Raw genomic sequence first — 25,361 nt, 5'->3', positions numbered from 1 at the left:
TTTACATTTCTTGTCCCAAGGTGTTCAAAGTGAAAGTAAAAGCAGAAATCAGATTCCACTAACACAATACTAACCAGAATACTGTATTTAGACTAGTGAGGCTGCATAGAACATATTTATTGTCAAGACATTTTTTTGGGGGGGTTGACTTTCCGTACTTCTTTAATGTTGGTTTATTGTTCATCAGTTTTGTGCTGTCCTTGAACGGCAATTTTTATGCAAGAGAAACCATTGCACTTAAAAAAACAAAACAAAAAAACAGTCTGTGGTTATTCGGTTGTTGGTTGTAAAAGTGCGGCTGGTCTTGACAGACTAAAGCTCAGGGCTGACCTGTCAAAGCCTAAACTGCGTGCCAGTAGTCTCCAGTCGCACCCTCGGGCGCTCGGCGCGTCCAAACTGGCGCAGATCTTCTGGCGGATGGAGCAAGGCAGGCGGAAGGCATACGGTCCTACTTGAGAAGAGGGCAGACAGGAGCCTGCCGAGGGGAGCGGCGAGTGAGGCGGGAGAGTCTGCGTTGGGAAGAATAACAAGCAGAAAAGGCTTGAGAACAATCTCGTGGAGAGGATCTGGCGGCGAGTAAGCGACGGCCGAGGTGACCTCCTGGATGTCGGTGTGCAGCTGGAAGATTTGTCCCTCCCCTTCCACTTGTCGCACACAGATTTTACAAGAGAGCTGTGACACCACCAGGCTGCTTCTCTCCAGGCTGAAGGTGCAATGCAGAGGTCTCTGACTGCCGCTCCAAATGTGGTAGAATGGAATCTCCTGGGAGAAATTAGAAGAAAAGTGAATCTTAATAAGCGACGTTTTTGACTGGGTTCTGTATTTAGTCAGTTTCACGATTTCAGATGAGAGGCGAAGGAAGCTCACCTGGTACTTGGCCAGCAGTTTGCTTCTCCAGTGAGTGTGAGGGATGTCGTGGATGGACAGACGCAGGTTGTGGTAGCTGTCTTTGAACAGCAGCGGCTTGGGATCCTCCAGTAAGACCCCGCCCAGACTCCGCTCCAGATCCAGTACCTCCTGTATGGATAATAGGCAGATTGACCTAGATTTTAACATTACATTCATTTAACAATATCTATCTATCTATCTATCTATCTATCTATCCATCCATCCATCCATCCATTTGCCTATCTATCATCCATCCGCTCAATCTATCCATCCATCCACTCAATCTATCCATCCATCCGGCTATCTATCCATCCATCCATCCATCCGCCTATCTATCTATCTATCTATCTATCTATCTATTTATCTATCCATCCATCCGGCTATCTATCCATCCATCCGCCTATCCATCCATCCGCCTATCTATCTATCTATCTATCTATCTATCTATCTATCTATCCATCCATCCATCCATCCGCCTATCCATCCATCCGCCTATCTATCTATCTATCTATCTATCTATCTATCTATCTATCTATCTATCAATCCATCCATCCGGCTATCTATCTATCTATCCATCCATCCGCCTATCCATCTATCCGCCTATCCATCCATCCATCCATCCGCCTATCTATCTATCTATCTATCTATCTATCTATCTATCCATCCATCCATCCATCCATCCATCTATCTATCCGTCTATCCATCCGTCTATCCATCCATCCGTCCATCTATCCATCCATCAGCTCATCCATCAGTCCGTCCATCCATCTATCCATCCATCCATCCATCCATCCATCCATCCAGGTGGCATTTTAACTGCAATTGCAGTGTGACACTGCACCAGAAACAGTTGGAGGTCGCTTCTAAACAGTCAAATACGAAGAGAAGAGCTGTAAAATGATTGGATTTTTTTTCTACTGCAGATGTGGTGGGCAATTTTGTTTCTTTTGTGACCAAGCACGTTGATTTTATTTCAAATATGCCTGGTTAAATATTTGGCATTTTTCAAAGGTGAAGTGCTGATGAATATCACAAGTCACGAAAATAGGCCTACTAGAGCTGAGTCCGCTACTTGAGGATATATCGTAATTGTTAAAGAAAAGAAACCCCATCTCCCACCTTGAGTGCATGAGGGGTGTCATGGATGCAGTAAACGCGAAGGCTGTAGTCCAGGGAGAGACAAGGTGCTCGGGGTGCGAACAAAGCCAACTGAAGGCGCTTGCAGGCCGGATGCGGGGGGCACGACTGACCCACCAGGCCGTACGTGCCCAGCTGCTCCATGAGAACATGACAAGACTCCTCCTCCAACTGCAGATAGCACGGAGAAGAAAAACTTTCCTCTCCCACTGTCAGCACCTCCTGAGAGGGAAAAGATGAGTCAATAGAGACATTGTCTCACTCATACACGGGGCAGTCTCACCTCCCATGCACCCTGGTGGGTCTGCGTCTTGAGTGTGAGTGTCCAGTCAGGTGTTGGCGTGTCTAGCTGGGCACAGTGCGGTAAGGTGAGGACAACGGGGCGATTGAGCAGCAAAGCAGATGGACCGCAGCTCACTGCGGGGCTCAGCACAGTCTGACTGCCCTCAGATGGCAACCTGCGAACGCCGCGCAACAGGTCGGATCAAAACATCACAATCGACTTTGAAGAGCACAGGTGTGCCTTTTGTTGAACCTGACACAACAGGTGAGTCATAACATGTCCGACTGAAGCGAGATTGATGAGCAAAGTGACGTGGGTTGCAAATAAAGACGATATCACTTACGTCGTTTTGTCCCATTTGCTGATGATGAGGTACATCTCATAGAACTTCCCCTGGGGGATGGTGCCAGGCGGGACCAGCAGACTCACACCTACAGGAAAAGTTTTTTTTGTGTGTAATCTGGGACAGACTTTGTCACATAAATACATTTTTCATGTGAGTACACTGACAGGACACAATAAATAAATACTATGGATATCTGTTTTTCGCAAATAGCCTACAATTTGGAACATTCTTGCAAATACGTTCAAACTAGTGTGGGGAAATGAAGCGTCATAAGCCACTTGCAATATTTATTTTCTCCTCTAGATGGTGGTCTTGGTTTAAAGCTGCAGTGAAAATGTAATCAATTTCATTGCACTTGACTATCCTTTATTTTTAAACCAAGAGCACCATCTAAAGGAGGACAAAATATTGCAAGTGGTTCATGAAGCTTCATTTCCTCATCACTCGTTTGAACGTACGCGGTCAAAATGTTTACTCCACATGGGCAGTTCCACGCTTCTGTACCATTTCATGTTTTGAGGGTTTGACGACTTGCTCAATGGCACTGCAACAATGCTCAGGATGCATCTCCGCAACAATCAGTGCTAGTTTAATGATATTATAGTCCACAGCCTATATGTATTTATTTATTTTCATTTTCTTCTTACAACACCTGAACTGACTTTTGTTGACCAGAATGCTCACTTTTTTTTGTATGTTGGTGAAAATGTACTGAAAATGGCCTGTGAAAACTCAATAGCGCCCCCTGGGAAGTTAAATAAATGAACGAGAATTTAAATGAACCCCTGACACTGATATCACTGATAAACACAAAATTTAGTGGCCGAAATTGAACAGGAAGTCCGTCATTTTTCATTCTAACACTCCTACAAGGGAATTTGCTAAAATGCGTAGCATTAGCAACGCTAAATTAAGTTGTGTTTTTTTTTTTTTTGTCTCTATACATGCACTTTTGTTATTATTAAAGCCATGACCATGTGATTTTAGGACCAGTCTCCCAATTTCAGGACCCTTTTACAGTTTTAATGCTTGCGGTGAGTACCTGTATTAGGGATGGTGAGCCGCCCCCCAAGGTGCCCCAGGGTGGCACTGGTGCTCAGCCCAGGCTCTCTGGACAGCGTGTGGCTGTGAAACTGTCGCTCCCTCCCACCAGTGCCCACCGACTTTAGGCTGAGGATCTCGCCGTCTCCCGAGCACATATCAGCGGGGATCTCCAGCGACGAAAGTGTGGAGGAGTTGTACACCTTGATTTTGAGACTTGGCAGGGGGTCCAACAGGGGGGATGTGGTCATGGGGATTTTGTGGTGGCTTTCGTTCACGCCCTGCTGCAAGGAGTAGAGCGGCCCGCGGAATTGCCCCGCTGTGGCCGTCAGGTCAGGAGGAGCGGACGGATGCAGCGGGTGGAGGTTATCTGTGGACGCAAGATAGAGAGAGGCTCTTCTCTTATCTGCAGAAATGAAGCGGCCGCAGCTGAGAGTGCAAAAAGTGATGCAAGTGAAATGGATTAATGTTGCTAATTAATATTTGATGGCCAGAACAAGAGACGAGATACCATGACAAATGCTTTGAACTCTAAAAAATGTAATGTGGTCAAGAAGGGAGACGTGAGAGGAGATAATGGTATAAAAAGAAATCCCGATAAAAATAGAACGCGGTGCTGAAAGTGGAATCAAATGTGACGCGCTTCTATGAGTAGGAGCAAAAATAAAACGGGAAATAAAAGACCGTGGGTGTACGTTTGTGTGTGTCAACTCACCTTGTCTGGGAGGCTTGTAGTTGCCAGGGTGAAAGGCAGCGGCGAGGGCGGAAGAAGAGTCCGTGATGTCTCCGTGGAGGTGGCTGCATCTGCGGCGGTACGCCAGCACGCCCACGCACAGCACCAGGATCACGCACAGCAGCAGTGCACCGACCAGACCGGCGTAGACGGCTACACCCATCTCTGGCGCCAGCGCTGAGAGGAAAAAAAAAAAAAAAAAAAAGGAAAAAAAAAAAGGAAAAAAAAGTTAGTACGAAAAGTTGCACTTGCAAAGATTGCTGAAGGGGAAAGCGGTTAACAAGTGCTAGTTACAGACAGTATAGTCAACAGTAATGTAGCTGATACAGATGTTCGATACCACTTTTTTTTCGGACCAATACCAGTACGAGTACTTTACTCTGGAGTAGATACCGATACCAAGAACCGATACCATTATCACATTTGATACATCACAAAAAAAACAAAAAAAAAAACAACAAAAAAAAAACAATGAAAGATCATTTAAAAGAAAAATCTATATATCTAAATGTATAATTTTCCTTAAAAATGCATACAAATAATGTCAAGTTTGTATTGTAATTTATAATTTCTTTTTACAATTGTAAAATGGCCACAAGGTACGTACCCGATATTGATATTCGCCCATCCGTAGCATGTGAGTACAAAAATTTGGTTACTGTACTTTGGTCGAATTTTCACATATATGTGCGTTACTTTATTTAGATGTCTTTCAACTTTTAGTCTTATGCCACAAAATGTCTTGAATGTACTGTACAATGGTACTACAAAAGAAAATGCAAAGAAATTGTTGATGCAATGCCTGAACTGATGTGATATGAATATGCATGTACTCATTCTAATTCTAACCCAATACTTTTACTAGCAATACTTAAGTACATTTCATGTAAGAAAAGTACTTTTAGCAAATGTTAGATATTTCATGACAAGGGATGAGCGGGTCATGCTATTTCAAGCTATCAGTACTCATGACTTGTGGCAGTTTTACAATCAGGAACTCGGAATTAGAAATTAAAAGAAAATTCTCACTGACTGCATTCAAATTAAGGAAAAATGCTTTATCAGGATGTATTCTTAAAAATGATCTGTCATTGTTTTACTTGAAAATGCATCAAAAAGTACTAGTGGTACTTGGTATTGGTATCGATGACTATTCAAGAATAGTGTTTTTATACTGTCTGAAAAAAAAAGTGGTATAGAACATTCTTGATAAGACTTTTACCCAAGTAATATTTCAGAAGGTGACTAACTTTTACAAAAGTTATTTTCTGTTAAGATACTTGTACTTATACTCAAGTATCGTTTTCAGACGCTTCGTTGGATTTTATTTATTTATTTTTTTTGTTTGAGTTTAGACTGCATGCAGTCAATGGGGAGAAAAAAAGTAGAGTTAAATTAAAACGGCCCAAAGGATGCTCGTGTGAAAGATACTCTCCTTAAATCTTCCTTCATTCACCAAAGAAAGAGCACTGCTTCGTGAATATGAGACATCCTGATGAGAGTTTGATACTTTTGCTAAGAACCTGGATAAGCACTAAAAGTGAAACTATCACTAATTGAGGTGGAGCCAAGAATAGCTTTGGTTTAACTTTAGAAATTTAAAACGAGGACAGAGGATTTCCTCCTCCATCTGCTTCTTTGGAATAACTTTGAAGAGCCGCTCACTTCACAGACTGCAGGAAGAGGCGGAGCAATGCCAGCGACCCGTACCACTTCTCGTCTATAGCCGAGCATGTGATTTGCCAACACTTCTGCTGGGATGTTTCCAGTATTCCATTTAAGAGGATCACGCAGTATAGCAACAAGGACAAACAGTGGAAGATGTAAAAGCAACATGGATGAAGATGTTGACTTTATGTTCACTTGCTCCCCACTGGGCTCCATCTCCTTCCTTTGCTGCTGCCTGATTGCTGGTTGGGATTAAACGGCTCAATGCAACGACTCCTAAAAGCAGCAATTAGGAATAATTGCCCTTTTTATTTGCTGCTGGGCTCCCCTTACAGTTATGATTTTATTTTAAAGAGCCACTGATAAAAATGAATTTGTTGACGATTGACAGAGGTGAGGTATTGAAGCACTTGCAGCTTTTGCAGTGGCCACGTATGCCAGCCTTTTATCATTTTCACACTTTTCTGTGTCATAGGCATGCACAATCGAGGGCTGAAAATGAAGTTGAAAGGTTTGAGTGAATAAATCCGCCAATCTGCAATCAATTTGCCAGGAAGACAGTGTGTAAAGTTGTTTTGGTAATAAAAAACAATTCATGAAAAAGATGCACTGTGGCATGTCAGGTTTGATTTCGATGGGAACTCCTCACACAATAAACTACTGCCTATTAGTGTTTTATTAATTTATAGTTCAATTGGTAGCAAACTTGGTACAATATGAAACAACTTAGCGATATTGAGGTGAGAATCTTAAAGTAGCCAGAATCATCAGAACACATGTTTTGTTTGTTTTTTTTAAATACATACCATTTTCTCATGTGTTTCTTTTTCCCCGCATCTAAGAAATTAGCAAACCACTAGGCTTCCCGTTAAGTTTCCCTTTGTTGGTCATTATTTTTCACCTTTCTTGGACAGGTTGTGAGTGTGAAGACAAATTTTTTGCGTGTTTTTACTTTCTTGGCCAATGCATATGTTTTTTGATTCTAGAGTGCACCAAAGTTTGTACCACTGCACACAACTCTGAAAAAGTAACAACATGGAAGATGTCATGGCTAACCCACCATAATCAGATGGTGATTAAACAATGGCAGAGATATTATTTTTATTCTTGCAAGACAGTACACAATTCAAATGACTTGAACCATGTTATTAAAAAACAAAATCAAAATCAAATTACACATAGTGTTTGTTTACTACAATAGGAACTACGGCAGACAAAACATATACAAAAACAAACATCTGAAGCCAACGAAGAACAAGTCCGAGCCGAAGTGGAAGGAGATGCAAGGAATGAGTAGTGTGAAGGAAAAACTGGGGAGGAAAGCCAGAGGCAGACTTGCTGGAAGAGGAGCACCTCCATGCTCATGCATGGAAGCAAATCCGACAGCCGTCCGCACTTATTACGAGAAATGGAACAATAGGGAATTAGGTGCATTACTAAGGCTGCACTCCCCTGAGCCCATGTCACATTGCGCTAAAGGAATTAGCATCACTTTAACTTTAAACCAAATCACGGATTAGCTGAACAAATCAACTGTGCTGCCTTTCCACCTCACGGCTCGGAAGACATCTTGTCATTTGAACCTGCTGACTTTCTGTTTATTTCACAATTTGCTTTTTGATTAATTCTCACTTGCGGCAAGCTGTGATGTTAAGGTGAAAAAGGTAGGTGAGACATCCTCTTTGACGAGAATGTGAAATAAAAGATAACGCTGTACACAACACAGATGTTAGGACCATACGGACGCCAGACAACACATGATGAGTATGAAAGCAAAATAGAAAGTGACATCATGGTGGTGGGCGAACTTACGATGGCTTGCATGTTCAATAGAAACCTTTTTATCTGTTAGAACAGAAGAAAAAACAGAATACAGAAAAAAATATGAACTGAATGGACTGCATGTTATGCAAATCAAAGAGTAACAGAATACAAAGCAAAGGAATGTGCCTCAGCCAACTGAAAGATAAAGAAAAAAGGCCAATTCAAAAAGATAGTCAACCGTTTCAAATGTGAGTGAATAGTCGTGAATAGTCCTATACCAAGGCCAGTGCAATTGTTTTTCTGTTTATCGAGATTGGCAATCAAAAGGAGTTAAACATGACTAACATAGATGGTGGCAGGAGATGGCTCTGAATGTGGAGGAGATTGAAATTGTGTTGTCAAGACTGCTAACGTTCTATTCATCCTGCAAAATGTGGTATCACCTTCATTCCATTTTATAAACATCTCACTACTGCGAGAGGCACTGAAGACAAACAAGTATTTACAGAGAGGAAAGGAGGCTACAACTTGAGGGGAAATGGGAACTTTAGTCCAAGCAATAGGAAAAGTTAGCGTGTGTATCTGTGTGGAGTCAGATGATGGAACTGCTTGGGGACAAATATCAAACAGTGCCCAGATGTTCATCAATTTCAACCAGGGTTCAAAGAAATTAGACCGGACCTGAGAGATGAACCGTCAGAGTTAGCTTAGCGCTAGCTAGCTACTAGTATGACAGACACGACACGGATGGATTTAAAACTTTATACCTATGATTTAGCATTATGCCTTTGGCCAGAGTACACAAGGGATCCTGGTTGTTAAAGTAGGCTAAGTTATTTTAAATTTAAAAGGAAAGCCTTTCCGTAGGTTGACGCGGCCTCGTTAACGTTAGCACAGCAGCCCAGTCTTAGCACATTCCTTTTCAAAAAGTGAATATGAGGCTTGGTAAAGAGCTTTGGACCACATATGGTGTGTCCATAAAGCACTATATAAGTACTCAATTTACCATTATGATCAAATTATTTTACATTTTTTGGACGATGGAATGTTTTTTGGCTAAAGTACAATCATGGCGCTTTTCCACCGTATCGGTTCCACACCGAAGCGGCAATTTTTGTCCCCGGATGTTAGTGTCTCCACGGGACTTTTTCGTGGCCGAGCCGTTCCGTTGTAACAGCTGTTTAGAACCTTTTCGGCAGCAGTTCTGCAGCGCCGGTCGTCGGGGGACTAGCAGGGCCGTGAGATCACCTGTTGTCTGATTGGCCGACAGCAACGGCGCTGCCACCTCAAGCAACGCCGTGGCACACGCCCATTTCCTTGTTTTAAGTGAGAGAGGCAGAAGCGCCCGCTGGGCTTCGCCAAAGTCATAAAAATACAGTATATACAATAAATATAATAATGTTTTACAACAACTCTTAACTATATTTATAATTTAAAAGGTACTTGTGGATGGATTTGTAACATTTGTGGTTTTAAAAAACATCGCGAGGCTGGTCGTGTGTTCCTATTCACTTGAATGAGAGCTCCAGCGGCAGCTCTCTATTCACAAATAGCATCGTGAGCCGGTCGTGAAAAATACATTTTATACAATAAATATAATAATGTTTACAACAACGCTGAACTATATTTACAATTTAAAAGGTACTTGTGGATGGATTTGTAATATTTGTGGTTTTAAAAAAACACCGCAAGGCTGGTCGTATGTTCCTATTCACTTGAATGAGAGCTACAGCGGCAGACCTCTCCATTCAGAAATAGCTGTCTTCGCGAGCCGGTCGTGAATCGCAATATTTCATCCATGGTGGTCTATATTAAATTGTAAATATGGTTCAATGTTGGCGCGACTTGCCATTCGGGAAATGTTATTTCAGATCCGCACGCAATGCGGGAGTGCAAGCTTGGCGTGGACGGCTCAAATGTTGCTGCCCTATTCTCGCCGTGCGCTAGTTGTAATTAGTATTGTTCCGATACCGATACTGGTATCGGCAGAGGTGCCGATACTGCATTAAAACAGTAGTATCGGTATCGGTGACTACTCACAAGTAACATGCCGATACCATTAATTCCAAAGCTAATATAGGATTTTGGATGCAGCATCTTGTGTCTTGCTCGTGCACGACATTCACTGGTATGTGACATGTTCACTGCATGCCGATCTAAGATATCCTATTGGCCCTTGAATGCTCTGAACCAATAGCAAGACAGCTTTTTCATGTCGAGGAAAAAAAACCTTAAGTATCGGTATGGTATCGGTATCGGACGATACTGCAAAACTGGGTATCGGTATCGGTATCGGGGGCCAAAAAACGGTATCAGAACAACACTAGTTGTAATGGAAAACCGGCGGTTGTGGTCTGGTGTGGTTGCGTACCCAGCTGTGCGGGAACGATGGAAAAGCGGCATCAGTTACCTAGTTACGAAGCCCATCTGGTGCCAGGGTAAGAGTTTATTTTTTATTTTTTGCTAATCTGTAGCCACAGTTTACTAATCCAGAGTGATCGTCACTAACTCCCGTGATTCTGCCCCATCGCTTGTCACTTTCTGCTTTGCTCTCACAACCTTTTACTAGCTTTATTATTTATTTTATTTTTTTAACTCGCTCCTCCCGCTAGCTGCTCATTAGCCACTCTAGCCTATATGGATCCAACTAACTCTAGCTCGCCCCTCTTGTTAGCTGCTCTGGCTAATTCCGGCTCGCTCGGTCTTTTGGTGTCGCTCACCGGGCTTTACAACAGCTGCAAAGTCACCGTCGCTTGCTGAGATGCTCGTTTGCTCACGCAAAATAAGAATTGGTGGTAGGCTTGCGAAACATGGTTTCTCTGAGCCACCGTAGTATGCGTGCTCCTGCGTGCTTCTAATGCTATTCTTTGACAACTAGATGGCACTAAGCAGCACTGGGTCTTTAAAATTAAATTTAAAAATAATTTGCACATTGAAATAAACAGAGACTGACTGACTAACTGACTTGAAATCATGCAGGTGTACCCAGTAAAGGTACCAAGAGTCAAAATAATCTTCGCTGGGGTGGTTTCCTACCACTCCCATTCATTCAACAGTGGAAGCCAGCAACTAAAAATTGACGTTTATGACAGCTGCATTTGTTTACCCTCTAAGGAAAGACAAATAATGAGACACAAGAGAGCCAAAATACATTTGAAACAATAAAAACAAGTCAATCAGTGATCTGTAGCATGGCAAGTGACACATTCACAAAACGTCTACAGTGGAAAGCGTCTCATTTTCCCTTTGTGTCACAAACTTGAGTGCATCTTTTCTTGACCCCCGGAGGCTTGTGTTGTGTTAGATCACAAAATATATTTGTCTAATCTGCTGCTTAACTCAAGACTGTTTGTGTCAGCAATTGCGTGTTATTTGTCAGCGTGCAAGTGAAGCTCGGTCTTTCCTCTGAGGATGCGCCGATCCCCAGTTGTATTTGAGGTTTGTCCGACTGCTTGGGCGTGTTGCTTTTGTGTATGTCTCTTAAGTGTATGCGGCCTCTGTTGATGTGTGTCTTTGACTCTAATGCGCTGTCAGCCGAATCTCTCCCTGCTCATCACGGGGCGCGCACTCGGTGTCAGGGCGAGTCTGACTCATTCTCATATGCTTTACACGGCGTTAATTTTTCGACTCTGATGTGTCATGCTTATTTCTCTCACCGTCTCTCCCTCTCCATCTGTGCTGTTTCGATGTGGCGTGCCTGCTTTCTCACTTTGCCAACTAACATGTTCCTTCTTGTAACATCTGTCTTGGATGTAGCTATTTTTCATCTCCTCTCATCGCTCTCTGCAGGGTTCATGTTCTTCCAAACTACTGCAAGAGCTTTCACACCTTGAGGAATGCATTTCTGTACAAAATCACTTTGACATGCACTGCACCCTATAAAATGGCCTGACTGTGCAAAGAAATCACTTTCTGAAAGACGTTCCATTATCATTTGAATGACCACCTGGGGCAACAAATATAATCGAAGAGGATTTGTCCTGATGGAGGCCTGAGAAAATCTATATTCTCTCACATACTAAGCAAATGAAACCTTGGCACGGGTTTAGTGTGTATTCATGATTTGAGGTTGAAAGATGAGTTCAACATTTACTCAGGTTACTTACTGCGTGCACAGAGCCCCTCAGTACAGTTTTTGCTCTCCATCATGCTCCCGCTGCAGTGCTTGCCTCCATTCCTGGGTGGGGGGGCTTGGCATTCGCGACTTCTCCAGTGGGTGCACTCTGTGCCACAGGCAGACCACTTTGCCCATTCTGTCCAGCCTCCATCCACTGGAATGACAAGAGATAAGTGAATACATTTACACACCATTATACTTTAGTAGCGATGAATTAAGCATGACTTTACTACGTGACATAATGAATATAATATATAATAGGTCAAAGTGGATCATTTAGCAATTTGCAGATGCCTTTTATGGTTTAATTTCTGAGTCATGGTGGTCTGGCAGGCAAAGCAACAAGTGTCACAACGTTGAATTAACACAGTGGCCGTGACGTGAATGACAAAATGGGAGCAATTACCGGACACGAATGATGATGCAACGTCCGTGCTGAAAATTGGAGATGCATCCAAGTTGGGATTTTAATGTTTCCTTTATTTTGTATTTTACAAAGAAATTTCTATTGACCACCTCAGACACCTGGTCAATGTGGAGTAAATAATTTTTAATAACTAGAGCTGCAAGCCGCTCTGAAGGGTCCTCATAGACCGGGCTACTTCGGGGTCACTTCTGTATTAATAAATTATTAGTATTATTAGTATTAGATTTTTGACTTACTACTCAGCATTGACATTACCATGAGCAAACGTCAACGGATTGTATATGTGCTGATGATTTTACCCATTTAAGTGCTTAGGAAAAATAAGACATGGGTTGTTACTGATGTCAATTAACACACAGAAAATAATTAGTTAGCAGTTATTTGAAGTTACTGCTTAAAATACATCATTTGAGAAGAAATAAGACAGACGAGATGGTCATGCTAACCTGGACACAGTGTGGTGCAAGTCACTCTCTGGAATGGGGGGCCTTCACAGAAGGCCCCTCCATTGAGGGGGGCAGGGTTGGTGCAGCTACGGGTTCGTCGCTGCCAGCCCCGCCCACACTTTGTGTTGCACTCGGACCATTCTGTCCATGAGGACCAGCCGCCGCTCACTGACATACAAAGACACAAAACTTATGAGTGATCGTGTGAATCCAATTTTTCATTTGATTTCAATCATGAAATACATGTGTACATAATAGTCACGTCATCACATACACTTAAATAATCCAGTACAAGAGCTGAATCAAATATTTTACAGGACATCAATAACAATGCTAAGTTTCAAAACATTTTGATACTTTGCGGTTTTGTATATAGGAATGAAGAGGAGGAAAACGTTTGCGTTACCGTAAACAATGAGAGTTGCTGTGCTGCTGCGTCTTTTGGCCACCACATTTCGAGCCAAGCAAGTATAGTTGGCCGTGTCTGACAATCTGGCCTGTTTGATTATTAGATTGTAATCGATAGTGATCAGAAAGTTGGAATCCTGCGAAGGATCAATGACATCTTCGTTCTTCAGCCAGTCCACCTGAATTAATGGAGACAGAACCTCATTACTCAAACTTGATACTTTTATGGAGAACATATTTTGTTGAAAAACCTGACTTTGTCGCAAAGTCACCTAGTAGGCGATCATACGTATTTGTGTGTTTGTAAAAATGTAGCACAAGTCAGAAACAGGATCTCACAGAAACAAGCAGACAATTCCACATTTTCCTGTAGTTCGTTGTTCAAGCATTGTTTGTACGTAACCGTAATACGACTATCTAATGACATTTTGTTGATTTAAAATGCTAACCATCGCTAATGCTAATCATCAGTGCGCTAATGCTAATCGCAATATCTATTTGTTAAAATAGGCTGGTTTTGTTGGTGTCTATAATAATTCACGTATGTAGTGCCTTTATTGATTGTATTTTCTGTTTCTTGTTCCAGTTTTCTCAATATAAATACTTGAAAACTTCACTGCCCGCCTGGAGTTTGAAAGTTTGTTTATGAATGTTTAGCTGTTTGGGTAAGCTAGCTCCCTCAACTTAGCATCACTAATTATGCTACATTCGAGGATGGTCGGAAGCCGGATATATCTAAGTTGGTTTTTCCCAGTTCCGACCAGAAAGCGTTCGAGGCGAATGTAAACAATCAAAATGGTGGATAGTGATAAATTGTTTTTTATTTTGGTCCTCAAAACTGCTTTTGACCTCTAGAAAACGTACCTTTTTGTAATTTTGCTTCATTTATAGTTTTAATCTTATTTCATAAGCATTCCATACAGTTAAGTAGTTGACCATATAATTTCATGCAGGGAGATAGCAGCAATACTGTCAGGTACGTTACGCTACGTGGAGCTATGTTGAATATTTATGAATGAAGAAAGCTATCTAGTTTTCTATTCGAGTAAATTGTGTTTTGCCATTCAGAGTGATGTCACATTGTAGTCCGTCAGTGAAGTCGGGGTCCTTTTTTCCGACTTTTTTTCTTCTTCCGACTTCGCAAGTGGAATTTCCGAGTTCAAGGGGGTGTTCCCGTACACACTTCCTGGTTTGACCTCGGAAAAGTCCGACTTCCGACCATCCTCAAATGGAGCAATAGTCTGCTATTTTGGACATTCTTCCAAATGAATAATATATAACACCTGGTAGTCTGAAGAGGTTTTGTTGAAAATACCTTGACAGCATGGATTAGAGCTCTTTAAAAATCTATAGCGTTCTTGCTAGTACATTGGAAAATGACCCTTCACCAAAATGATAATTGTGAAGGCTAACATATTAGCCTTATTACCATATTGATGTAATCACATTTATTGTGGAAAAAAATAGTGAATCACATTTTCATTTCTTAATTAAGATGTCTCATGAAAGTTGTTTCTTACATTCCTAAACAGAAAAAGAAGTTCTTGTCATGAAATGTTATGATTGATCAATTTCTGTCTTCTCAGAGAAGCACAGTGAGACTGCTCAAATTTGAGTATAAAAAGGTTAATTATCTATGAAATTCTTCATTCTTGCTCAATATGGAAAACTATTGAGAGATCAGTGAACCTGATGATTGTTAATTGAATGTACAATGATTTGACAAATGTTCTGAATGCACAAAACCTCTGTGGCGAGGGACGGAATACTTTTCATGAAATGCATTCCCTGGCTTCCAAAACCACAATAACACCATATGAAGAATGGATGATGTAAGAAAGTTGTACCTCAGCGGAGGGCATGCCTTCCGGGGGACGACACTGCAACAAGACTTCCTGCTCAAGTCGCACTTCCCGTCCCAGTGGCTCCTGCTCAAAGTTTTTTCTCAAGTCTAGAGGGCAGAAACACATCCGCAGTTAGTGAAAGTTGCTTTGTGACACTTGAATGACATTCACTTTACATGTACGGTATGTACATACAGTTGCATGCTGTCACTTTTTTTTTTTTCTCCATTCGTACCTTCACAAGACTGTCAATCACAAGACAACTCACACGGTCATGCCGGATGACGGCATGTTAGTTTACACGTATACTTGTCAGCTGACATGAGGGGGAAAAAATGATTTAAAAATAGTTGCAAAAGACTGACATGCGATGCGGACGTAGGCGCGGTTGCTCTTGGTGGTGCCGGCTGAGCTCCAGGCTACACACTGACACCAGTAATCCTCCAACCCGAACAGCTCCTCAACTTGGGTCCTCGACACTGAGATGTCTACCTCCCTCACCACGAGGCCTGTGGGGAAAGGGCGATCGAGAGCGATAATGCACATCGACAATGAGTTGGCTGCAGGCCAAATGCAGTTATCGCGCACATAAAACCTTGAAGGAGCTAATGGAACATGTAGTTGAAAACGCTGCTTGTAATTGAGTATGCTGTTTAGGTCTGTAAAATACAAGGTGACATCTGTAGTTTTCTTCACTGGGCAATCTGTGATCTTCACCTGTGCCCTGGTCCAAGCTCTCTCTTGTGACGTGGTCATTTTGATTGACCCACTCCCCGTTGCACTTGAAGTAGATCTGTGTGGCCGGTGACGCCCTGCACCGAAGCTGAACGGGCCGGTTCTTCACAATAAAAGCATCCTCCGGTTCCAGCAGGAACTCCGGGAGAGGTTCCGCGGGTGCTGACGGATACGATTCCGGGAGAACCTCACCGTCACTGTAGTCGCTGCTTTCTGAAAACAATGACAGACACAGAGCTGATTGATAATAATTGTTCTTCCTCACACCTCAGCATTTACATGGACGGCTGTTCTGTTTGTCAGCCTGCCAGAAATCTGGTCAATAAAACGTTTGCCTTCCAGAGAGACCGCAGTCCGCGTTTCTAAATAAGAGAGGAGCAGATGACCTTCGTTGGACAGGCAGCTCTGATCCTGACATTATCCGGTGACATGCTCAATACGACACAGAGCCACTGACATTTCTGCAAAGAGGCTTTTCTAGTAGAAAGGACACCATTTTCCATCCTTTTAGCTGCTTTTAAAATGCTCTTTCTGTCTTTAGAATTCAACTCAATGCAACTTCTATTGTAGGGCTTCAGACTAATTTGTTTACTAGGAGCATAGAGGCCACTAACATCGGAAAATTTGGGGGCGCAAGTCAAATATTTATCACTGCAGTGTTATGATATTGGTGTATTATGTTTTGTGGTTATTATGCGTTTACAGTTCACGGGGTCATTACCTTATGGATGTATTATGCTTATGCAGTTACTATGTTCTTTATGATGTAGTGCTGTCTGTCACTATGGAATATTTTTAGAATCGATGAATCTATGGATTATGCAATTGATTAATCGACTATTCGATTCTTTTTAATTTTGCATTAAAGTATATTACAAAAGCATTTTTGCCCCTGATTACTGTTTATTAATCAGTGATTGGTGTTTATTTTGTACTTTGTATTCATATAGTGATTAAAAAAAGGGGATATTGATGTTGTATTATGTTAGCAGTTCGGTCATTGTTTTCCCAAGTAAAAACAGATTAAATACAGAAGATAATAAGTCTTCTTTCATGAAGGACTACAGAAATCAATAAACAATTACAGTACTTTTGAAATCAGGATTTGGACAAATTTTAACTAAAGAATGGCTCAAAACGTTTACTTGATTATTAATAGTTGTCGATTAATTTGATAATTAATTACTTGTCAATTGATTAATTTTGACAGCTCTATTATGATAACGCTAGATGATGATCTGTTTGTCTATTCTTATGCAAATGTTCATTATGATGTGAACAGTGTCAGTTGCTATGCTATTATTCACTGATAGTTTGCCTCATCACACTTAATTTATCATATAGGCTTTATTCTGTTATATATGGTGGATGCAGTGCTACAGACTAACTTGTTTACTAGGAGCATAGCAACACATGAACATTTGTGGGCGCACTTTATCTTATGCTTATGCAGATCTTGGGGTCATTACATTATGGATGCACTGTATTATGCTTATGCAGTTACTATGTCCTTTATGATGATAATGCATGATGATATGGGGGGATGATATGTTTGTCTAGTCGTATGAAAATGTCCCTAATGATAAGAATGTTGTTGCTACGCTATTAGTCAGTAATAGTTTGCCTCGTCTCTCTCATTTGATCATAATGGGCAATGTTCTGTCATATAGAATTGAGTTACACTTTTGTCAGTACGTCAAGGTCCTTCAATGCAAGTGGACATTTTCACTATATCACTAATACATGGGCTGAAGTGTGGAACAGAACTTTGTCAGCAACAAAAAATATTCAAGAACAGGAATAAAACACATGTGCGGGTAGATGAAAAAATTACTTACTGTCCAAAATAATCACACTGATGGTGTGAATTTTAATAGTGGTGTGGATGCAGGAATTTTAACATAATACAAAAAAGTTAGCCGGGTCTTCTTCTCCTTGAGATATTTGGCAGCTACCAACATCTTATGTGTTTCTCGTTGACAGATAACTGTTTGCGCTCCTAGCAGGGTGTCACTTTTATTTCTTTGTTTTATGAAGTACCAACTATCTCTCTGGTATGGTGTGATGTAACTATTTATGGAGCTGATGCAACCGTCGCCGTTCCACCAAAGCACAACTGCAGCAGAAACGCAAACCACGGCCAACCAAGATGAAATTTATAGCTTGGTCTTGCTAGACTTACCTTTTTTTTTTCTTTCTTTATTCCAAAAGGGGACCTTATGGCAGACTACAGCATCTCAGCAATAATCATTCTGCATTTTAGAATATGACAGTTTTCTTTTTCTTTTCTTTTTTTATTCCAAACATGTCCAGTGGTGCAAATTCCACCAATCTATTCAATTCATCATTCCGTCAAGCTTTTCACATTCAAACACGGCAATATCACAATCCCACGGCTCTCCAACCTCAATTTCACATCTCGGTTTGATCAAATAAAAACTAAAAAAAAATGTGTGGAGGCGGATATTTGGAGGGTTTCAACAATGAGACTCTGGGCAGGTACATTTTCATGGTGTTATAAATGTATCAAGCTCAACGTGATCAGTTATGCCACAACCTTAGAACAAGAGAAACTACTTAGAGAGTTACAATCGTCTATTTTAGGAACATGAACAGTTCTCCACCAACCGCCGTCTAGCCCACTTTTCCCCCTGACAGACTCTTTGCTCAGACATTAGAGCAAAGCAAAGCGGAACACAGAAAGTGATGGCAAGCGGGAGTGCAAGTTTGCGAGGCTCTCAAGCCAAGAGCAGTTGGATTCTAATGAATAGTGGAGGAATTGTTGAAGTACTCTCTCTAAACCCCAAGTCACCTATTCATCGGTCATCCTTACAAGTTATCCAAACAATTTTTACACAAAGACTCTGCGCTGACAAAATATTTTCATTAACCTGTAAGTGCAACCTTAGGTAATACTCGAGTAGTTGACTTATGCCTCCTTGCACAAAACAGGCATTATTGAGAAACCAATGTCAGACACTAAGGTTCACTACGTAGCTCCATTTTGGTCAGGGCAAAATAAATAAATAAATAAATAAAAATTGGCACCATAAACGACACATACAGTATACCAGACATTATCCTCCCCCACATTCAAACATGTTCAACAAAAACAACGACTGGGTCTTAAAAGCTTTCAGCACACAACCGTGTGCCTTGTGGCGAGCATAAGGCGAGAAAAATGTCTAAAGCAATGCGTGGGCCAGTGATGCATGAGAGAATGAATTGATGTATGACTCGAGGTCACAAAAAAAAAGCCCAAATAACATAACGCAGAGTCAGAATTTACATTTTGTGAAATCCAGGGCTCGAAATAATTATTTTCTTTGTGGAGCGGTTTTGTGAATCAATTACTTCATTTGAGGAGCAACTTTTTAATTTTGTGGAGCATTTTTTTTTTTAACAGGTTAAGCCCAGGAACAGGAAGCAAGGGTTTAGAACATGATAGAATATGATATAACATGATATAATATAGCAAATGAACAATTGTTTTTTGTTTGTTTTTTAAATCAAGTTTTGTTTTTTTGTTGTTTTTTTTTGTCTAGAAGTAAGGCTAAATTTAATTACAAAAAAAAAACACAGACAAACTAATATTTCTTCATCCGAAATGCTCATCTAGGGTTGCTCAATTATGAAGAAAATATTAATAACAATTATTTTCGGAATAATTGAAATCATAATTAGGACAATCATTTTTTTCTGATACAAAACAAGAACATTTTGAAACTTAAAAAAATATTAAGAAAAATAAAATTGTTTGAAAACACTATTATTCATGTTACTTTAGGACCACATAAAATGTATTAAATTAGTTATTTAAAAATAAAAAAGTGCAAATGTATAAATTTAAACAACTCAAAATTAGTATTAGTATTTTTTTTATTTACGATTATGCTGATTTTGTAATTCTGGAGTATAACAACTAGTGTTGTTCCGATACCGATACTGGTATCGGCAGAGGCTCCGATACTGCATTAAAACAGTGTTATAAGTATCGGTGAGTACTAACAAGTAACATGTTGGTATCATTATTTCCGACGCTAATATAGGACTTTGGATGCAGCATCTTGTGTCTTGCTCGTGCACGACATTCACTGATATGTGACATGTTCACTGTATGCCGATCTAAGATCCTATTGGCTCTTGAATGCTCTGAACCAATGACAAGACAGCTTTTTCTTTTATTTTTTATTTTTTGTTGAGAAAAAATAAAACCTTAGGCATCGGTATGGTATTGGCATCGGCCATACTGCAAGGCTGAGTATCGGAATCCGGGGCCAAAAAACGGTATCGAACAACACTAACAACAACTGAAATTGTAATTGAATTTTGATTAATGGCACCGCCCTATGTTCAATCTATCATTAGTGCAGATCACCTGACCAGGAAATCCACTCCAGTTACGGAAAACAACTTTACTTTGAGACATCAGTAAGTCAACAGCTATGCCGTGCATAACCTCGATAAAAGTTACATGCACAACTGTAAGTGGGTAGACTTGCAGGTGCACACAAGCGTGAGCAAAACGTTAACACATCTGAACATGGACCACAATTGTCACGGTGCTTCTCTCACGCCCTCTCTCTGTTTGTTGTCTCCCTCTGTCCTCTTGCTTGAATGTCGCCTCCAGCCTTTCAGACTTTGAATTCTCTGTCAATAACCAATTGTGTTGCTCCTCCCCACCCTTCACCCACGCTCTTTCTCTTTGCCCAGCATTGATTGTTCGGTGTTCAAACATCAGCTGAAAAAAAAACAAAAAAAAAAACACTGCCTGTCACTCTTCAGGCACGAGGAGAGCAGGCAAGGGGAGAATAAGGGGGGTGGGGTGAGTGGCACCAGAGACAAATAGAGTGAGATGGTGGTTCCGTTAGAAAGAATGAGAGAAGAGCCCTGCAAATTTGGATAAACCTCTTACTTCATGTGCGTGTGTGGGTGGGTGTGTTCTGGGGCCAACACACTTTAATTAAAACACTTTTAGATGATGGAGGTAAGAGAGCAACAGACAGCTTCTTTCTCTTGCCCGGTCTCTTTCAGGGATAATGGAGCTGGGAGGTTTTAAGTGGAATCTGTGTTTTTGGGCCAGTGTACAAACATCCATCAGAGCTCAGCAGCCGGCAATTTGTGCAGATAGGAGGAGCCTTCGAGACCACAACTCCTTGCAGTGCGGCACAACAAGACTTTTGTTGCTCTAATGGCAGACAACTGACAGTTGGAAAGCACAGGGTTCAACAAACACATACTGGACCATTTCTAAGGTGTACAATTTGCTCCATTTTGATATCGTTTTGGAGTTCAATTCATTGTCCTATCATTTATTATTGTTAATAATCATCAAAAACATAATATATGTACATGGGTCAACGTCTCAAAAAAGTTTCTTTGACAATAATAAGTTGAACGTGCCCCCACTAGTTTGAACTTGCATTCTGATTAGCATTGCATCTGCATCCACCTGTTTTAATCCATTTCAGGGGCGGCCATTTTGCCACTTCTGTCGACAGAAATGGCATCACAGTTGCTCAGGGGTCAGGTAACGACCAATTGCGGCTCAGCTTGTGATGACATGATCAAACTCACAAAACAGGTGCGCCATGATTGGTTGTATACCTGAGCAACTGTGATGTCATTTTCAGTTGACAGTAAGTGCCAAAATGACCGCCCCCAGAGATGGAAACAAACATTCTGTGAATGTCTGTAACGTGAAGTTATGTCGAATATGTATAAATGAAGAAAGCTATCTAGTCTTATACTCAAGTAAATTGTGTTTTACCATTCATGGCCTGTTTCCAAAGGGGTCACTATAGACCCTTCCAGCGTGACGTCACGTTTAAGTGCGCCCCTTGTGGTGGAGGGCAGGGCGTCAATTTGTTTGTTAGCAGCTAGCAAGCTAAGATAGCTTGAAAACTTCGATATACAGCAAGACAAGTATATCCGGACATAAACGATATAATGAATGACAATTTACACCATGAAAGTAGTGATTGAGGTACTGTTTCAAGCAAAAACAACATAACCCTAAGCTTCCGCTTCTACTTTGCCCTCTAACAAAATCCTTTTTTGTAGCTAGCGGCTCCAAACGGCTGGTTTCAATGAGTCGCAGTAATGTAGTGTCCTACTCGGGACGTTTTTTATGACACTTGACATATTTCACACCTTTTAACAAAAACGCTCGCAAAAAATCAAGGTCTATATATTGTGTTATGTGTTATGGGATGTTTGCCCTCCGTGAGGCGCAGCGGAAGATAAGCAGTGACATCAGCTGGAAGGGTCTATTGTAGAGTCACGTCACTTGTAGTCCCTCGGTGAAGTCGGGGTCCTTTTTTTTTTCAGACTTCGCAAGTGGAATTTCCGAGTTCAAGGGGGTGTTCCTGTACACACTTCCTGGTTTGAACTCAAAGTCCGACTTTCGACCATCCTCGAATTAGCATGAATTCATATTCCACAAAGGCAATAGTAATCAGAATGTTGTGTTTAGACTAGACTACTACATGGAAAAAAAACCCCCACCAAATTCAATAAACACAGAGCATCGATTAAACCTTTACCATGACCTGCATGAAAAATTTGCTGCATTATCATGCTGAGTTCACACAAAAAACGAAAAGGTGAACTGGAACGCTTCCTTCGCGAGCGTTTCACCACGTAGAGTTTTTTGGAACGGTTGCCGTTCATTCGTGCTTCGTGCGCACCGGAGCGGAGGAGGTGTGTCCCTTAGTGAACAACGACCGTGGAGCACTTTAGAGGCGAGCTACGCCCCGCCATTGACGGCGTTCAAGGATTGGCGACGTGTGCACCGCAGCCGGCCACGAGCGACGCGGCACTTAAAATTTATGACCTACGGCGGTCATCAACGCAAGAGCAAACGTGGAGGCATAAATTAGGCTTAAGGCTACGAAATGTTACACATCTCACATAGCAAAGCCATTTTTTTACTCACCATTTTTATTGTCACACGCCAAAACAGTACCAAACATCTAGTCTGTTTCTTTGTACCAAATGTATACCACTTTGTGAAAATAGCTGTGAGTGTGTGGCACAATGAGAGCCTAATCTATGTGACAGTAATGGAGCGTGACCAGACAAGAAGGCAGGACTGGGGCTGGACCAAAGTGACATGCTGAGAAGACGAGAAGGCTTGGCCAGTCAGGTCAAGAGACACTAACCGACAAGTAGAGTGGAGAAAGGACGGGGCTATGAACAACTGAATCGAGTTGATGTGTGCATATTTCAGCATCATGGGAAAATGGCCTCTCAAGCTCTCACTTGTGCATGCTTCATAAACACACAATCATATTTTCCAAATCTCAGCATGAGGACTCCAGTGAGGATTCAAAAGAACGTACTTTTCTTTACACTGCGCTCAAATGTGCAAAGTGTAGTTGTTAAACAACAGGGAGACGTTACAATAAAGAGCAAGGAGACCTATGCAAGTTTCCCTCTGTACAGTCTATTTCAGGTGTCCTGCCAGGAAGAAAAACAACAATAACAGCAAATCATTCCTCCTTCTTCCACTCCAGTTGGGTGTCTGACATAAAAATGCTTCTCGTCCTTCTCCCTCGACTCCGGTCCTGCCTGCTGGATTCAAATGGCGCCAGTAAACACACAAATAGGTACAAGCGCCCACAGCTATGAAGTACAAGTGACTCACTGAGGACAAATTGCTGTGTGAACAGAAAGCCAAAAGCTTTGCTCCTATCAAGCAGTACCGTATTCAGATACAAATGTGCATGTTGTACTTTCAAAAATGGCATTTAATGGAATACTTGATTCATTGAACAATTTTTAGTCGTAAAAAGTTAATATTTTGTCCAGAATAATTTTGATAACTTCATTATTTTTCATGTACAATTAATACCTTTAAAAAGTATTTTTTCTTCTTGCTGTCAACTGATGATGACATCACCTGTGCTGAGGATGTAGGTAACGGCCAATCATGGCTCACCTGTTTTGTGGGTTTGGTCAGTAAACTGAGTCATGATTGCTCGTTACCTACTTCCTCAGCACATGTGATGTCATCATCAGTCGACAGCAAGTAGACAAATTCCTTTTTAAAGGTATTAATTGTACATGAAAAATAATGAAGTTACCACATTAATTATAGACAAAATATTAACTTTTTTACTGCTGAAAATGACTCATTGAGTCAAGTATCCCTTTAAGATTAGTGATAGACCGCTATGTTTTTTTCAAGGCCGATACAGATCCCGATTATTAGTAGTCAACGAGACTGATAATCTTTTGTAGTAAAAGAGAAAATATTAGTGTAAATATATATATATATATATGAAGAATTGACAGCATAACAAAAATTGTAGGGAGCTTCCAAGGGTCATCAGCATGTGATAAGCTAAATTTAAAACTAAGCAAGTACAAAGTTTTATACTGTAAATGAAGTTTTCAAACTTTCAACAAAAACTTCTTAATTGTATTTATTTATTAATTTAAAAAAATAAAAACTGCAGGGAGTTCCCAGTATTAGCATCATTTTTTTTATAAAGTAGAAATTTAAATAAATCCATAAATGAAAAGTTCACTGTATCTCACTGAGGTACAAATGATTGCTAAAGTAACTAATATGGGATTTTTGTCTAGGTTCATAAAAGGTTTCAAAACATCTTTGCATACAGTGAAAAATTGTCTGAATATGTTGTAAATGTAAAAACTGTCTGCGAACATCTTACATATCCTGATGAAAACCCTAAATTTGCTACGTTCACAGGCATTCACCACTCAGTGAGATACATGCCAGCTTTATCAGCCTTCAGATTCGTAAAAAGGCTGATGCCGATATTTGTCAAAATGTCAAATATCAGCACCGATAATTGGTCCGGCCGATAATCAGTCTTTCCATAGTTTAAGACCAGTTTGCCATTTCATTTGTGGCGAGCAGAACAGTTAATCCAATACAAAACCCATCAGAAACAATTATGAAACATTGACTGATGTCACGTCATATTTACAAAGAACCAACCATGCAAATACATAAAACCACACACCCATGCAAATACACACACAGTCACACACAGCCAGAGGCAGGTCGAAAGTAGCAAGGATGGATGGGCTGAGATAGTCTCTCCTTGACTTCCTTAAAGGACAATTACATTGAGTGATTTATGGGCCCACTACTTCATCATCCTCAGTTCAAACAACGGTCTACAGGGGGGGCCAAAGATGAAATACATACACTTAAAAATACTGTTACGATTTAGTGGATATGTTCATGGAAAATTACAGAATGTGTATGGTGGTGTGCGGTGACCTGAGCGCAGGTTGTACACAGCATCTCTTGTCAAGTGTGAAGATTCATACAGTTTGCCCATCTGACTAAGCACCTAACACTGCACACGAGTCATCTTTTAATAGGGAACTCACTTGTAAACAAACACACAATTCATTGTGCTTCCCCAGACAGCGGGTGGCAGGAAACAGAATTTGACGTCCCGCTAAGAGTGCGCGGATCTAACACTGCGAGTCCCCGCGGCTTTGACATGATGGCCTTGTGAATATCTTGTTTGGGTATTTTG

General features: G+C 41.0%; 1 protein-coding gene across 2 annotated transcripts in view; it reads right to left on the bottom strand.

Annotated features, from left to right (window-relative positions):
* The window catches only part of unc5b (unc-5 netrin receptor B), a 56,720-nt gene that overhangs the window by 1,862 nt on the left and 29,497 nt on the right, over positions 1 to 25,361 (bottom strand). Inside the window, exons 2-16 of one of the 2 annotated variants that reach the window (XM_077495450.1) lie at positions 15,820 to 16,050; positions 15,468 to 15,611; positions 15,106 to 15,209; positions 13,257 to 13,437; positions 12,851 to 13,018; positions 11,967 to 12,131; positions 7,909 to 7,941; positions 4,411 to 4,605; positions 3,697 to 4,065; positions 2,652 to 2,739; positions 2,309 to 2,483; positions 2,008 to 2,247; positions 868 to 1,017; positions 598 to 762; positions 331 to 509 (exon numbers count right to left, since the gene is read on the bottom strand). In XM_077495450.1, coding sequence (XP_077351576.1) covers positions 331 to 509; positions 598 to 762; positions 868 to 1,017; positions 2,008 to 2,247; positions 2,309 to 2,483; positions 2,652 to 2,739; positions 3,697 to 4,065; positions 4,411 to 4,605; positions 7,909 to 7,941; positions 11,967 to 12,131; positions 12,851 to 13,018; positions 13,257 to 13,437; positions 15,106 to 15,209; positions 15,468 to 15,611; positions 15,820 to 16,050 — 2,587 coding nt within the window. The remainder of the gene's footprint in view (positions 1 to 330; positions 510 to 597; positions 763 to 867; positions 1,018 to 2,007; positions 2,248 to 2,308; positions 2,484 to 2,651; positions 2,740 to 3,696; positions 4,066 to 4,410; positions 4,606 to 7,908; positions 7,942 to 11,966; positions 12,132 to 12,850; positions 13,019 to 13,256; positions 13,438 to 15,105; positions 15,210 to 15,467; positions 15,612 to 15,819; positions 16,051 to 25,361) is intronic. The other variant, XM_077495451.1, reaches the window with a different exon arrangement.

Source organism: Festucalex cinctus, chromosome 14, assembly GCF_051991245.1.
Source record: "Festucalex cinctus isolate MCC-2025b chromosome 14, RoL_Fcin_1.0, whole genome shotgun sequence".
NCBI classification, from domain to species: domain Eukaryota; kingdom Metazoa; phylum Chordata; class Actinopteri; order Syngnathiformes; family Syngnathidae; genus Festucalex; species Festucalex cinctus.
Note: the sequence above shows the minus strand (reverse complement) of the source record. Positions and strands in the feature narration are given on the sequence as shown.